Source organism: Seriola aureovittata, chromosome 10 (assembly GCF_021018895.1).
Source record: "Seriola aureovittata isolate HTS-2021-v1 ecotype China chromosome 10, ASM2101889v1, whole genome shotgun sequence".
Taxonomy (NCBI): Eukaryota; Metazoa; Chordata; class Actinopteri; order Carangiformes; family Carangidae; genus Seriola; species Seriola aureovittata.
In genome coordinates this window covers 21,131,787-21,146,463 of record NC_079373.1, presented here as the reverse complement: position 1 = coordinate 21,146,463, position 14,677 = coordinate 21,131,787, and the positions used below count along the sequence as shown (strand labels likewise).

At 40.0% G+C, this 14,677-nt stretch overlaps 2 protein-coding genes across 2 annotated transcripts; both read left to right on the top strand.

Annotated features, from left to right (window-relative positions):
- Window positions 1-247: 247 nt before the first annotated feature.
- LOC130176216 (probable polypeptide N-acetylgalactosaminyltransferase 8) lies at window positions 248-4,928 on the top strand. Its single transcript, XM_056387167.1, has 11 exons — window positions 248-359; window positions 1,548-1,797; window positions 1,947-2,113; window positions 2,309-2,492; window positions 2,636-2,833; window positions 3,255-3,369; window positions 3,480-3,665; window positions 3,831-3,968; window positions 4,214-4,309; window positions 4,399-4,566; window positions 4,749-4,928. Exons 1-11 carry the CDS (start codon window positions 248-250, stop codon window positions 4,881-4,883), a joined length of 1,749 nt encoding a protein of 582 aa, XP_056243142.1. The 3' UTR covers window positions 4,884-4,928.
- A 2,706-nt stretch (window positions 4,929-7,634) lies between these two features.
- On the top strand, window positions 7,635-14,180 carry LOC130176688 (probable polypeptide N-acetylgalactosaminyltransferase 8). Its single transcript, XM_056387913.1, has 11 exons — window positions 7,635-7,941; window positions 8,613-8,958; window positions 9,110-9,276; window positions 10,111-10,297; window positions 10,797-10,994; window positions 11,195-11,309; window positions 12,521-12,706; window positions 12,896-13,033; window positions 13,140-13,232; window positions 13,337-13,507; window positions 13,739-14,180. Exons 1-11 carry the CDS (start codon window positions 7,764-7,766, stop codon window positions 13,856-13,858), a joined length of 1,899 nt encoding a protein of 632 aa, XP_056243888.1. The 5' UTR covers window positions 7,635-7,763; the 3' UTR covers window positions 13,859-14,180.
- Window positions 14,181-14,677: the final 497 nt, after the last annotated feature.

Below are 14,677 nucleotides of genomic sequence, written 5' to 3'. Positions count from 1 at the left end.
GCCTCATGAAATTTTAACCGAGTATCAAACAACTGGAAAGTGAAAGACTGAGATGGAACAGCCTTTTAAACTGCGTTTGGTGGGAAATGTTATCTTTAAGTCAACACGTGATTTATTGAACATCTAGGGCCATAAAGTGTGTGGGGAGAAGGGTTACTGGCATGGCGCAGAGAGCAGAATGACAATGAGGACATATATGAAAAAAGCTGGGTTAACTGGAGCTTTTTTACTTTTGATGTACATATTCATGTACTTGTTTGGGAGTTGGGGAGCAGGAAAATCTTTTGCCGAAGGAGTCGGAGGTCGAGAGGTTGTGTGGAAGAAACTGGACCGGATTGAAAAGAGTCTGAACAGGCTGGGTGAGTACAAATTCAGAAGCCACCTCAAAAAGATTTGGAGGACTAGTGTAAAGTAGAAACTGTAGAAACTTGCTTTCATTGATTACTCCTGCACAAGCAAGAGCTCTTTAGTCACATGAGATTGCTATGGCTGAATCATTTAGATCCACATTGTAAAATCAGCCAAGCTGCAAGTGAATAACCTTGACATCTATATAGATGTTTACCATCTAGTTTGTATTATATCTAGCATATGTGCTGATGACTGGGTATCAGCTTCGGTTCACAGCAGGGCAGTGATAGTTCAATGAAAATCACACACTGATTGAACTAATTTAACCTTTGGTGGTAGTGGACCAGACATTAATAGCTTGTTACTGACAGTTGGCATCTATCTAGCCATCAATTCAGGCTTACTTGACAAACAAATTAACATGCTTTCAAACAATACCCCTAAAATTAAACTATTGTTACATGTAAAACATGTTAAGTAAAATGAAGAGTACTACAATGTAAAAAATCTCTATGGTAACTTAAAGTCCTGCATTCAAAACTTCCAGTTATTCTGTCCCTTAGTGGACACCTTCCAGCCAATCAGAGTCAAGAATTGGTGTGGTCAAACTGAACACAAAATATAATCGACACTAATGTAAGTGACATCACTGGGCCAATTGAGGCAAAGACGTGCCTGAGCTCTACATGTCTCAATGGGAGTGAAAAATTTGCATATTTCCCGTGGCGTTATGATTCCACTTCTGTCCGCGAAAGATGCATGAACAAGAGGAGAAGCGGAGACACTGAGGGAAAACACAAAGAACTGCGCATCCTGGTAACTTTAGAGATCAGTCAGAGACTGAGCTGTCACACAACAGCGAGGACACACTCTACACATACATTTCAAATCTACATTGTTAGCCAGCTACCATTAATGCTTATACAGCAATTGTGCCAAGTTTCAAACACACCTTGAGAATGTAGATCCAAAATGGACAAGGAGAGGAAACTAAGTGTAAAGTGGATGTATACTACTCTTGATCTGACTGAGAGAAGTATCAGAGGAACATGCAGCACAGATAAGCCTACAAATCATTTCAGCTGTTTCCAAACAGATTTAATCTTCTACTGAGAGACTGTCAGTAAAACTGAACTACACTGATTATAATTTCCTTTGCAAACCTTCTCTCTCTTTTTGTGAACGCAATCAACTAGCAAAGCTAATAGAAGTTTCCGGTCAAAAGAGCTCCAACAATGAACTTTTTCCAAATGTGGACCAAGAAGAAGAGAAGATTGTGGTGCCCAAGTTATATCCAAACTCCTACCTGTTCGCCAAATGGGGCGATGGCCTGTCAGAAAACGATCAAAAAGAGGCTGAAAATCTGTTTCAGATATATGGATACAACGTCTTCCTGAGCAACCAGCTGCCACTTGACAGGAAGCTGCCGGACACAAGAGATAAGAGGTAACTTCTGTTCATGTGGAGGGAAGTTTGAGTATTTTGTGTCACTGAAAAGATAAATCTACAAAGGGATCAAAAATAACAAACTGAAGAACTGGCTGAATGAGATTTTGATCAGATTTTCTGTCATCACATCACATTTCACCATTTAGATGTCTGACGAAGACTTATCCCAAAGACCTGCCAAACATCAGCGTGGTCCTCATCTACATAAATGAAGCCCTTTCTATCATTAAGAGGGCAATACGGAGTATCATCATCCACACTCCTCAGCACCTGCTCAGGGAAATCATTTTGGTGGATGACTGTAGCACTTACAGTAAGTTTGTCACATAGTATGATGATGCTCCTCTCAAATATCTCTCCTAATCTACTTGCCACTTGTTGTATCAGTCTCATTACCCCGACTCTGAGAAAATGACATTAGTCAGATTCTCAATGCAATACAGAGCATTTTTCAAATCATTTATCTAGTGGTTGTAGTCATCCGTGCTCCTTTAATCTGTATTTTCAGATGACCTTGGAAAACCATTACAAGACTACATAGATCAGATTCACGAAGAGAGGCCTGGACTCATAAAAAAAGTACGGCATAGGCGACAAATGGGCTTGTCCCAGTCACGGAACTCAGGTTGGGAGCATGCCACAGCTGATGTTGTGGCCATTTTCGATGCACATATTGAAGCCAAAGAGGGATGGTAAGCACGCGTTTCAAATTTAGGGGAAAACTCCTTCATTTTCTTAAGTTCCTGTTATAATCCTACACAAATGCTGTTGAAAAATGACCAATTCCGCCTCCTTCTCTTCTCGTGTAGTATTTTTATTTTGGTGTCCTTCGCAGGGCAGAGCCTTTGCTGGCCAGGATCAAAGCCGACAGGACGGTAGTAGTCTCCCCTGTGTTTGATAAGGTCCATTATGATGACCTACTTGTGGAAAGATACGCGCCATCTTCTCATGGCTTTGACTGGGCTTTGTGGTGCATGTACGAGTCCTTTAGCCCAGAGTGGCTGAAGATGGAGGATGAATCGCAGCCTGGGAAGTATGCGGAACAAGCAATATTTATTTGAACAGATTGCAGTCAGCAGGATAATTATGTTTGACATCTGCACCAGTGAACAAAGGCTGTGCCTGTTATTTCAAACTAATTCATCAAGCTATAAAGCAGTGTATGTACCATGTACCATTTATGATGGTATTGTTTCTTTGTGACAAAAATGACAACATGTAACATGACAACCACATTTAAACACGACAATATTTTGGCACAATGCCTGCTTTAAGAACATCATATAAAATGCAGTAAATGAGACATGTACTTGTTTTTCTTGAGTGGACACTGAGCTCAAATTGCTGCCATGTTATATATTTGGTATTTTCCTGTAAGAGATTTTTTATCTCAGTTGGACTTACTGGTAAAATAAAAAAAATAATTATGGCACCGTTATGTTGGTTTGGCACAGGAGTCCCTCTGTTATGGGAATCTTTGTAGCAGACAGAGGTTTCCTTGGAGAAATTGGTGGGCTTGACGGCGGAATGACAGTCTATGGAGGAGAAAATGTTGAGCTTGGGATTCGTGTGAGTAGCCGCAACTGTTAAGTCATAAGAACTGCCACAATTAATTCATTTACGGTTGAAGTTTTGCATAATAGCTAAAGGATAATCTGGTGTGTATCTTGACCGCTCAGGTGTGGCTGTGTGGAGGGAGCGTTGAGGTTGTGACTTGCTCCAAGATAGCTCACATTGAGAGGGCGCATAAACCGTATGCACTTGATCTCAACCCTGCCATGAGGAGAAACGCCTTGAGGGTTGCTGATATCTGGTTGGATGATTATAAGAGGAATGTCATGATTGCCTGGAACATTCCTCTTGAGGTTTCCATAATGTTTTATGTTTCTGGAGTATATATAGAAAAGTATTTTACACAGAAGCTAATGTAATCAATCATACACAACATTAACGAAATGCTGGAATGTTTAGATGAATAGAGATTTTTACCTGACTTTGGCATTGTCACTGACATGACATGTGACACATAGGATCATGGAATCGATACTGGCGATGTGTCCACGAGGAGGAAGCTCAGAGACAAGCTCCACTGTAAACCTTTCAAATGGTACCTGGACAATGTTTATCCAAGTCTGGAAACATGGGATAACCTGTTGGGGTATGGCGTGGTAAGGGCGAATTTCAGTCAATAATTTGCAGATTTGTTTGTGAGTGAAGTCAAGACCAGAAGTCTGGTCATTAAAGACTCTCTGCATTCATTGTGTATTATCTTCAATCAATTAAATGTGCTTTGGTAAAACCTTAAAAATGTAGCCATGCTAAAGCTCTGATTGAACATTGCATTGTAAAAGATATAAAACACACATAAATGAGGATAAAGAAATAAATAACTCCCTTACACCAACCTGTGCAGCTGAAGAACACCCTTTTTGAGAAGTACTGTGTGGACCAGGGAGCCATCCCAGGAAACATCCCCATCTTATACGAGTGCCACTCCCAGCAGCCACAGGTAATACGCTGTAAGAAGACAGATTAAAAAAATTATACAGTGTTAATAATAAATCATAATATCAAATCATGACTTATCCACCTCCCCAGCTTTGCTACTACAACACAGACGGTGAAATCATCATTGGGGGGATTAAAGCTCACAAATATAACCATAACCGCTGCCTGGTTGATCCAGGCTCTGGCAGCACCCCCACCCTGCATGACTGTCAGCTGGCAAAGCTAAATGAACTATACATGCAATGGGACTTCAAACAAGTAAGACCTTAGCTGGGAGGAGTCAGACCCCTGTCCAGTGACTTTTTAATAATCTAGTATACTGTATATCATTTCAGATTCAGATCAGTAGAAGGCACCAACATCAGAAATCTTACACATAGGCGCTTTACAATATTGTTTCATACTCATATTCATTCTCTCTATTGATCACACCTTTGCAGGGCCAAGCGATCAGAAACAAAGCAACAAAGAGATGTCTCGAGGTTGCCCAGGGAGAAAACTCTTACTATGAGCTCATCATTCAGCAGTGCAGTGGACAAAGCTGGAGGATTGAGAATCTTGTCACAAGTTTTTAGTTCATTGCTTAATCTAAATATATAATGTATTAAAGTAGGATCATGTCAAACTGGACCTTATTTACCTTTTCCTCTGTTTTGCTTCTTTTTTTTTTCTTTTTTTTAACATTAAAATCTAAACTGAGTATGTGTGAGTTTTTGCGGTAATCCCTTTGACTAACCTTAAATAAATTGATTTAAAAAATAATTAAAAATTGGAATTCAAATAGTGCTCATTATTTTCAAAACATTTCTAAACACACCCTCTCACAGATAAGAGGAGGCAGCGATCAGGAGAAAGGTTCAAAGTACTTTTATAGCACCAAAAGTTCAAAAGGCCACAACAGATACCAAACAGTCCTGGGTGAATGATATAGACAATGTATAAAACTGTGACCCTGTGCAGGATAAATAGGTACAGCTACAGGTTTGACACTTGTAATGAAATGTGTTGAACCCAAATCCAGACAGACACACTGTACAAAGAGGCCACAGCCATTTTCAACTAATGTGTTTAGTCAGGTTGCATGTTTTGTTATATATTGCCTATATCTCAATATGTTAAAAACATTTTGTGCTATATTTGCCATATTCATTCATTGTGACATTATGTTACAATGTCTACATACAGTAGGTCACAGGTAAATGACGACATCATGTTAAACCATCTGCATCGTGTTGCTTCTTGTCTCATATGATCCAAGCTGCCACACCTAATATTAGCAGCACACAGTGTGCAACGATACAGACTTTCTTGAAGTGGCACATCCAGACGCAACACCCACCATGTGAGACGTCCATGAATGAGCAACTTCATTGTGCAATGACCAGACTTAGCTACTGCATTGACATGCTTCTGTTGGGATTAATGCTAGTGAACCTATAGGTAACCTGTGTTAATAATGTGGTTAGTCACACCTTATTTGACTTTTACAAAATATCTGCTGTGAGAAAGATGTTATTCAACACTTTCTCCAAAGATATCCGTTATTAGTGATGGATCGAGAGCTTTTAAATAGCTCTTGATATCTTTGCTGTGGAGGACCGGAGGCCATCCCAGCATGCAGCAGATCAGAGGCTGAATACAGGGCAAAACAAGGCAAAAACAGTGTCTCACACACGTTCATGACTACAGACAGTGTGCAGGTTACATAACCTGCCTGTCTCTGGACCATGAAGATCTGACACAAACATAATAACAACATGCAAATATAACATGGAAAGGACTTGGCCTGTCGTGGAGTCAAAGCCAGGAACATCCTGCAGTGAGGGCAAAACCCTTCTTAAAAATGACTGAAAAATATTAAACATTAATTTACTAATACTAATAGGTTGCATGATTTTAAAAAATATTATTGGTTCATTGTAACAAGTTGAACTTTGAATGCAGGACTTATAAATTGGAGCATTTTTCCATTGTGGTACTGACAGGGTATCATTTTTCTCCTTTGGATGCATTGTTAAAAATAAATAGTGCTGCTTTTAACACCAAAATTGGCTTCAGTTTGAAAAGCACCAAATTCATGCTCAAAAATGTTGTGTCTTCAAAACTCTATTAATCAACAAAATCACATAATAATAATAAATACATTTTATCTATATAGTGCTTTTCAGGGTGCTCAAAGACGCTTTACACGAGTTAAAAAAAATCCTAACATAAGTTTTTTAAAATTAGGCCAAAGATTTCCCTCCACACCACACATACAGTATTCTCCCAAGGCTGACACGTTGGATTAAATCCAAACCCTATCGGCAGGTGTGATTTGATACACTGCTTTTACAGTTTTGTTTGAGGATGATTATGTTGGTCTGTAAATCCACAACTTTGGTCTACTAACAGATTGCCATGAAGTCTTTTAAGAACAGTCATGATCACCAGAGGATGAATCTCATTGGTCTCAATGCACTAGGTTTTTTTTATTTTAAGTCAAATCTCTCGACAACTATTGGATGGATCGCCAAGAAATTTGGTTGATAATAATCCATCCAATAGATCTATGCTATACTCGTGGTTCTTTGGTGATCCCCTGACTTTCCCCTGCACTGCTGTGGCTATGGCACGGTTGGATGAGATCAGAAAGTCACTTATCTTGGTGTCTTTGAAGCACAGAAGTTGAGTTATTTTAGTCAATTATTTCACAACTTTTATTATAGCCTATTAACCTCAGAAAACAGACCTTGGTTGTGAGCTCAGTGAAATCTGACAATTGCATGGGAGTGGGCAGTCCTGGTAGAAGACAGAGAAAAAGAAAGAGAGAAGGTGATGGAGATGAGAGAGGGATGGCGGATACTGAAGTACCCGGTGTGCCCAGGACAGAAGTAGCATTATGTCCCTGCACTGTTCAACACACACAAAAACTGACTGACCCGATCACACAACGTACGTCAAAGTCAGCAAACTTAAAGCAGCACTTATTCACTGTATATAAATACCCCCCACCCCCACAGAAATAACGAGTAAAATCAAGCAAGTCTGGTGGAGTCCATCCATGCATTTACTGTGCAACATACTGTTGTTTATATCATCATCACCATTGTTAAGAGAAAGTGTGGTTCCCGAAAAGCTATCCATAAATGGACATGAAACCTTACCGTTAACTCTTTGTTTTCACCGTTTCTCTCAAGGTTTGTATTCTTTATATAATCTTTATATAACTATATGCACCGGCGTGCAGGTAACGATAGGTGACGTAGGCACTAATGAGAGACACCTGTGCCAAAAGTGGACAGGAAGCGCAAATATCAATCTCGTATCCTCAACTCGCAACTAGGGACATGTACGTGAACATCTCAGCAGCTGCCTGGCTGAACCAGTCCGCCCGGTAAACTGAAACATCGCTGTGAGCGTGAGAGGTGTGAGGTCTTATTCTGTTGCCGGGGGTCTGTGGGTGAGTTATCACTATGAGAGCGCTGTGGCTGAAGCGGCCGGTCCTCATGCTGGTGGGCGTAGGGCTCGTCTTCTACGTGGGAACGTTTGTAAAGAATGGATATGAGTTTACAGAGGGGACTGCCAAAGTGGAGGACCCATCGCGAATGATCAGGAGTTTTTCTGACCTGGAAGCAAGCATCAGCAATCTCCGTGAGTTGAGGCAATGATTTCTCCCGTTGTTAAAACAAACGAACAAACAAAAAACGAAAATGGTAATGGTGTAAAATGAGGATAAACGTCACAGTTATACTGTTAGAAAGGAAAGTGGAAGAATTAAATGTCAGTTCACAGCAACTCTACAAAATGCTTTTACCATCTGCATCTTTCAAGACACTTTTACAACAAATTAAGAGAATATTAGTGTGAACGTCTGACCCTAACCCTTATTTATTTAGAAAAAGCTAAATGCTTCTAGTCATAAAGTCTGTGGTGTGTGTGTGTGTATATATACCCTCATTTACAGACTTAATGACCAAGCATTTTGTTTTATATACACACACACACACACACACACACACACACACACACACACACACACACACACACACACACAATTTTATGATATACAGAATCAGTCATGAGAAGACACAAACAAGTCTAACTGGAAATGAACTATTTGATTCAATAAATTGACAAGTAACACTATATGCAGCCTTGAATAGACATTTATCTGGTGGAAGAACTTTTGTTAGGGTTAGATTAAACAAATAAAACCTCCTTGTCCATTTCATGCCTAGTCTAGTATTTTTTTTGCAAACAGTGATCATGCTTCTGGCTCATTTTACTCTCCCCTGTCTCCTTGATCTCTCGTATTTTTCAAGACAATGTACTCCGAGCATTTGAACAGAAGCAGGATGTCATGCAGAAAATGCTTGAAGAAGACAGACAGAGAAAAGGTACAGAGGTCCAACAGCAGCCACCTGCCCAGAAACAGCCAGAGCAGAAAGAACAGCCTGAAGCAAAGATCCAGGAACAGAAGGAGCCACCCAAACCGAAAAAGTCTGGCAAACTGTACCCTGACTCTGCCCTGTTCAAGGAGTGGGGTGAGAATCTGTCTGAGGATGACCAGAGAGAGGCGCAGAGTCTGTTTGAGAAGTATGGATACAACGTCTTTCTCAGTGATCGCCTTCCTCTAGATCGAGCTCTTCCAGATACCAGGGATCCAAGGTACAGCCGTCATACCCAGAGCAAAGTGAAAGAAACTCTTCCATATAGAAACAGTTAATTGTTTGCTGTTTATATCCTTCAACTTTGCCCTCACAACTTTCTAATGCAAAAGACAGTTCTTTTAATTAAACATTATTCTGTTTCTGAATAGATGTGTGAAAAAGACTTATCCAAAAGACCTGCCAAGCGTCGGAGTGGTGCTAATCTACTTGAATGAAGCCCTGTCCATCATCAAAAGAGCCCTGCGCAGCATCATCGACCGCACCCCGAAAAACCTACTGAAGGAAATAATAATGGTGGATGACAATAGCTCTAATGGTTAGTTGGTTATACAAAGGATCAGACTATGCGAACACAGACTGTGTTTATTGCACAGACTATTGAGAGAAAAGACAGGCTGACAACACATGTTTCATTGTGCAGATGTCACGACACTCATATTCCCATCTCCAGAGTTTTTTCACCTTGATCTTTGGAGGTCAACTTGTATCTGTCCTGAAGTTTTCCTCGGTTCTTTTTCCACCATTCGAACTGTCCTTCTGTTCAGTCTGGAGTAAAGTTTCCTCTTGAGGTCACGTCCAGGGCAGTTGGCTACAGTCCCATTGACCTTAAATGTCTTAATATTAGCAACTGTGGTCACAGGAACATCAAGCAGCTTGGACATCGTCTTGTGGCCTTTGTGTTAACCATGTTTGGCCAATATTTATATCTCTTTTCACAGCTTCTTTTATTGTTTTCACAAACCAATGGCATGCAGGTATAAATCAACCTTTACTTTCAACACTCTGGAAGAACAGCATTGTTTCAGTGAGGCATAAACAGCCACGTGTTTATCTACCAGACACACATGAGAATTGTACTGATCTTGTTATCTTTCTCTTGGCAAAAGAACAAATAAGCATATTTCCAAAAACGTGAAATTATTTCTTTAAGGACACAAACCTCTGTGTAATACAGTGGCTCCACGTTGATCATGTGTCGCATCACTGTGATCACAACTGTGGCTCCTGAAAGTAAAACATGATTTGCCTCTGCTTTGCATTGTGGCTAGCTGTGGTTGGTATCACAGGCTACAGTCCATATTTGTCATCAGTAAAAACAACTGGTCACCCTGTTCTCAAAATAAATGCCCACAATGTCCTTTCAATTCAGAGGACCTGAAGGGGGACCTTGACGCGTATGTGAAGTCTCTTGAGCAAGAGAACCCAACTCTCCGTATTACTAGAGTGAGGCACACTGAGCAGCGAGGGCTTGCCTACGCCAGGGCCTCTGGGTGGAGAGCTGCTACCGCTGATGTGGTGGCCATCCTGGATGCACACATAGAGGTCCATGACATGTGGTAAGTATATGATTAAAATACCGTATATTGTTCATTTTAAAGAGATTATCACCGGCACTGACAATAAAATAATGTTCAGTATTAAACATTTGTCAGTATCAAGCTCCCTGATGAAGGCCCATACCCAAAACATGTTGGCAATACAGTTGTTAATTATACTACAGGTGTTTTTACCTCTGTCGACTGTTCAAATGCTGCACCCATGTTAAGTTGTGTTGTGTAAAAGTGAGTGATGTTCCCTCCAAAGAAAAGGGTTAAGTCATGCTCTGCCTATTTTTAAGAAGAATTATCTCAACAGCCGTTGAGGTGGCTCCCTCTGAGCTGGCACTTGGCCGCAACACACGCCAAATACCTGTCATTCCAATTACAGTAATATTGCACAGTAACCCTACTAGTAATTACTCAGTGAAAGAGAATGACACATTGGAGATGAACTCACAAAAACCCTACTGTGTGGAGCCGTAAGTTAAAGAAGTGTGTCTCTCTTCCCTACATGTAGGGTTGAACCCCTGCTGACACAGATCAAAGCCGACCGAACAGTGGTGGTGTCCCCCGTGTTTGACAGAGTCAACTTCGATGACCTCAAGGTTATTCAGTACCTTCCAGCAGCACACGCCTTCGACTGGGCTTTGTGGTGCATGTATGAGAGTTTTACACCCAAGTATTACACCCTCAACGACAGCTCTCTGCCTGGGAAGTAAGTTGAAGTGAGGTCGATCGATCTTGTTCTAATTACATGTGAAACCAGCATAACCCAATGTTCTTGTTTTCCACCTCTTGGATAATGAGCCATTCGTTATGATTCCACAGTTTCACTTCCTAGTGATAGTGGTATATTACATAAAAAAGATGTTTTTAAATTGCCCAGTAGTAACAGTTTTCATCTTTCACTTTCAGGAGTCCATCGGTCATGGGAATCCTAGTTGCTGAAAGGAAATTTCTAGGGGAAATTGGACTCCTCGATGAAGGAATGAAAGTGTACGGTGGAGAAAATGTTGAGCTGGGAATTCGTGTGAGTAAACCATACCTGCCTAACACTGAATCCTACACCTGATGACACAATCCTAGTTGCAGCAAGAAAGAGTACAATTGTTGAGACAGAGGATAAAATGATTGCTGCTGTAATCCCTCTCCAGAGGTGTAAGATCTTGTGTTGCAAAGAGCTTCGAAGTGTTTGCCATCTGATTACTCAAACAGACCTTCCTGGATTCTGTTCTGTCTCATCTCGGGGGGGGGGGGGGGCATACTCAACATGTCGCCTAATGCACATATAAAACAACCAAAACATGGTATATACATCTTCTAGCATCATGGTGGATAGAGTCGTACCACTGAACGGTGGGCCTATTGTCACTTTAGTAGTACTCACTGAGAAGTAAAAGCACACAAAAAATAAGGTGTTGTGACTTACTGCATTAGTAACTCTCACAAGCATATCAGTTCAGTCTCATACTGACTAGTCTTAACTTATCAGCTTCTGTCTCATTCTCTCTCTCATTCTGTGATCCAGTGGTGCCTAATTCAATGCAGAGTGCCACTTGGATATTCACACTATAAGACAGAGAAGGAGAAGCTGACCTTCTGATGTATAATTATAACCTCACTGTCATGGACATACTCACAGTGTAAAAGGACTTAACTGCTGTCTGCCAGCTCAGTCAGCTTGGTGCTCTCATGCGTCTCAAACCAGGGTTTGCAGCTGGAACTCATAATCTGAGCTTTCCTCTGTTAGCATTAGCTGTTAGAGCCATACTCTGTGGCAAAACAAAATCATTATCCTTACAGAAATAGGTTGACATTTTTGGAAGTATGCTTATTCACTTCCTTGCCAAGAATAAAATAATAAGATCTATACCAACCTCATGTCTGTATGCTAATTATAAAGCTACAGTTAGAAGCCAGTCAGCTTGCGTTACTTACTTGGCACAGCCTACAGACTGGAAACAGGGCTCTGCCTGATGGTCACAAAATTACAATATGGGTAATTAAGGTAATGATATGTTGTGGTTTCAATCATTATTACTTTTGTTATTGTTGTTAACTTAGCCTACTAACTTTTTTAGAAAGATGGATTCCAACAAACAATATTTTAAACGCGTATATAAATTGGCAGATTATGTAGCTAGTCTTAACTCATGTTTTTACTCATGCTTTGCATTTGCAGAGTCATCAGATTACATTTTGTTGAAGCTGTTGAGTTTAAAATGTTTTTTTCTTTTACAGGTGTGGACATGTGGAGGCAGTGTTGAAGTAGTTCCGTGCTCCAAGATCGCCCACATTGAGAGGAACCACAAGCCCTACATGCCGGATCTGTCCATGGCCATGAAGAGAAACGCTCTGAGGGTAGCAGAAGTCTGGATGGATGATTACAAACACAACATCAATCTGGCTTGGAACTTGCCATTTGAGGTACTTCAAAATGCCATACTGCGCTCCATGCAAGATAAATATTCAAAAGTTCATGATTAAAAGAATTTCTCAGAAAAAGTTATGCAGTTATGAGTGCACAGGATGTCTTTTAGCACTTAAACTAAGAGGATGTAATTAAATTTTTGCAGTTAAAATATCACAAACAAATCATGCCTTTTGCTTTTATAGAACCACGGAATTGACATTGGGGATATAAGTGAAAGGAAAAAACTCAGAGAGAGGTTGAACTGTAAACCTTTCAAATGGTACCTGGAAAATGTGTATCCCAAGTTGGATCCCTGGGACAACCTACTTGGATATGGAGGGGTAAGTTTAGTTTTATGCAATGCTTGTGAGTTTTCATGACTTACCACCAACTGTCGTAATGTTTGATAAAGTTGCACTGACAAAATGTGAATTCCACCACTGTCAGATGAAGAATCTTGATGCTAACATGTGCTTAGACCAAGGCCCAGTGCCAGGTCACACACCCATTGCCTTCGGCTGCTACTACTATGGACCTCAAGTAAGTGAAACAGCTACGGGGTATCTGTAATCGGTGATCTATTCTCTCTGTCGTCGTCGTCGTCTTATTTAATTGTCTGCTTTCTGACCATTTTCTCTTTTTAGTTCACGTACTACCGCACAAGTGGTGAGCTCTACATCGGCGGCATCAAGTCCCACAAGTACAATGACAACCGGTGTTTGACTGATGTTGGCAAAAAAGAAACTGAGCCTGGCCTTTACAACTGCAAAGAAGCTATGCAGAAAGGAATGGGGATATACTGGGACTTCACTCAGGTACTGCAAGATAAGCTATTATTCAGACAAGCACATGAATATTACAGAAGATATTACACTATGAATATTAATGTCAATAAAATCGTCAACTAAGTGGGTGAGAGTTTGGCACAGCATGGCGGATGAGTTTAGAGTGACTCATATAACTTAATATATTTAACTGTGGTTGCCTGAATACTATATGATTAAATACTGTACATCAGTGTTCTTGACATTTATTCTCTTTTCCAGGGCAAAGAACTGAAAAACAGACAAACAAAAAGATGTCTGGAGATTAAAGATGGCAGACTTCTAATACAGGAATGCTCTGGCCAGAGATGGGAAATCCAAAACATAATCAAAGCCTTTTAACTTGTCTGTGTGGCCAACAATAAGTGCGCTTCTCTGCTCATAGGTCAGTGGATAATAATATCCGAAAATCTAAAAGACAGTCAATGAAATGTGGCTACCATTACAACTCTTGTAATCATTTAAATGTTCTCTTATTTGGGATTGAAAAAGTAATTGATTTCGTTAATCTTAAGTGAAATTTACTGACTTTTCCCTAAAAACAGAATTTTGTAAGTTTTTGCTTAACATCATGTGCCGGCATTGAGGCTATAAATAATAATTTTCTCTATTCGTCAATATGATAACTATTTTTTTTAAAGTTATTAAAAAAAGTTCAAAATCATGTTCCTTCCTTTTTATTCTAGGTGACTGTGAAAAATACCAAAGGTTTTCAATTTACAATAGCAAAACTGAGATAAGTGAGCAAATCCCATATTGTTTGGGTCTTCCTTCATCTTTTTGGATCCAAAATGATGACTAATGATTAAATGTGTCTGTGTGTTTTACCAGCTCTGCTGATCAGATCAGTGTAAAAAAACTAGGTTCATTGTTATATGATTGTCTATTGACATGGGAATAACAAAGTCCAGGGGACTGCTACTCTTACATAACTAAAATAATCCAGTACAGTAATACCAGTTATCTCACTCATTTTCATCTTGTAAATTTGGTTGCTCTGAAGTTGATGCTGTGATGAGCAGTCATAACTCTTGCTCATAATATTCATACTTTGCATACAGCACCTTACCTCATCCTGTTTATAAAGGGACATACCCACTATCATTAATTAATCCTTTTTCAGTCATTTATTCTTTCAGCTCAAGGACATCAAATATCTAA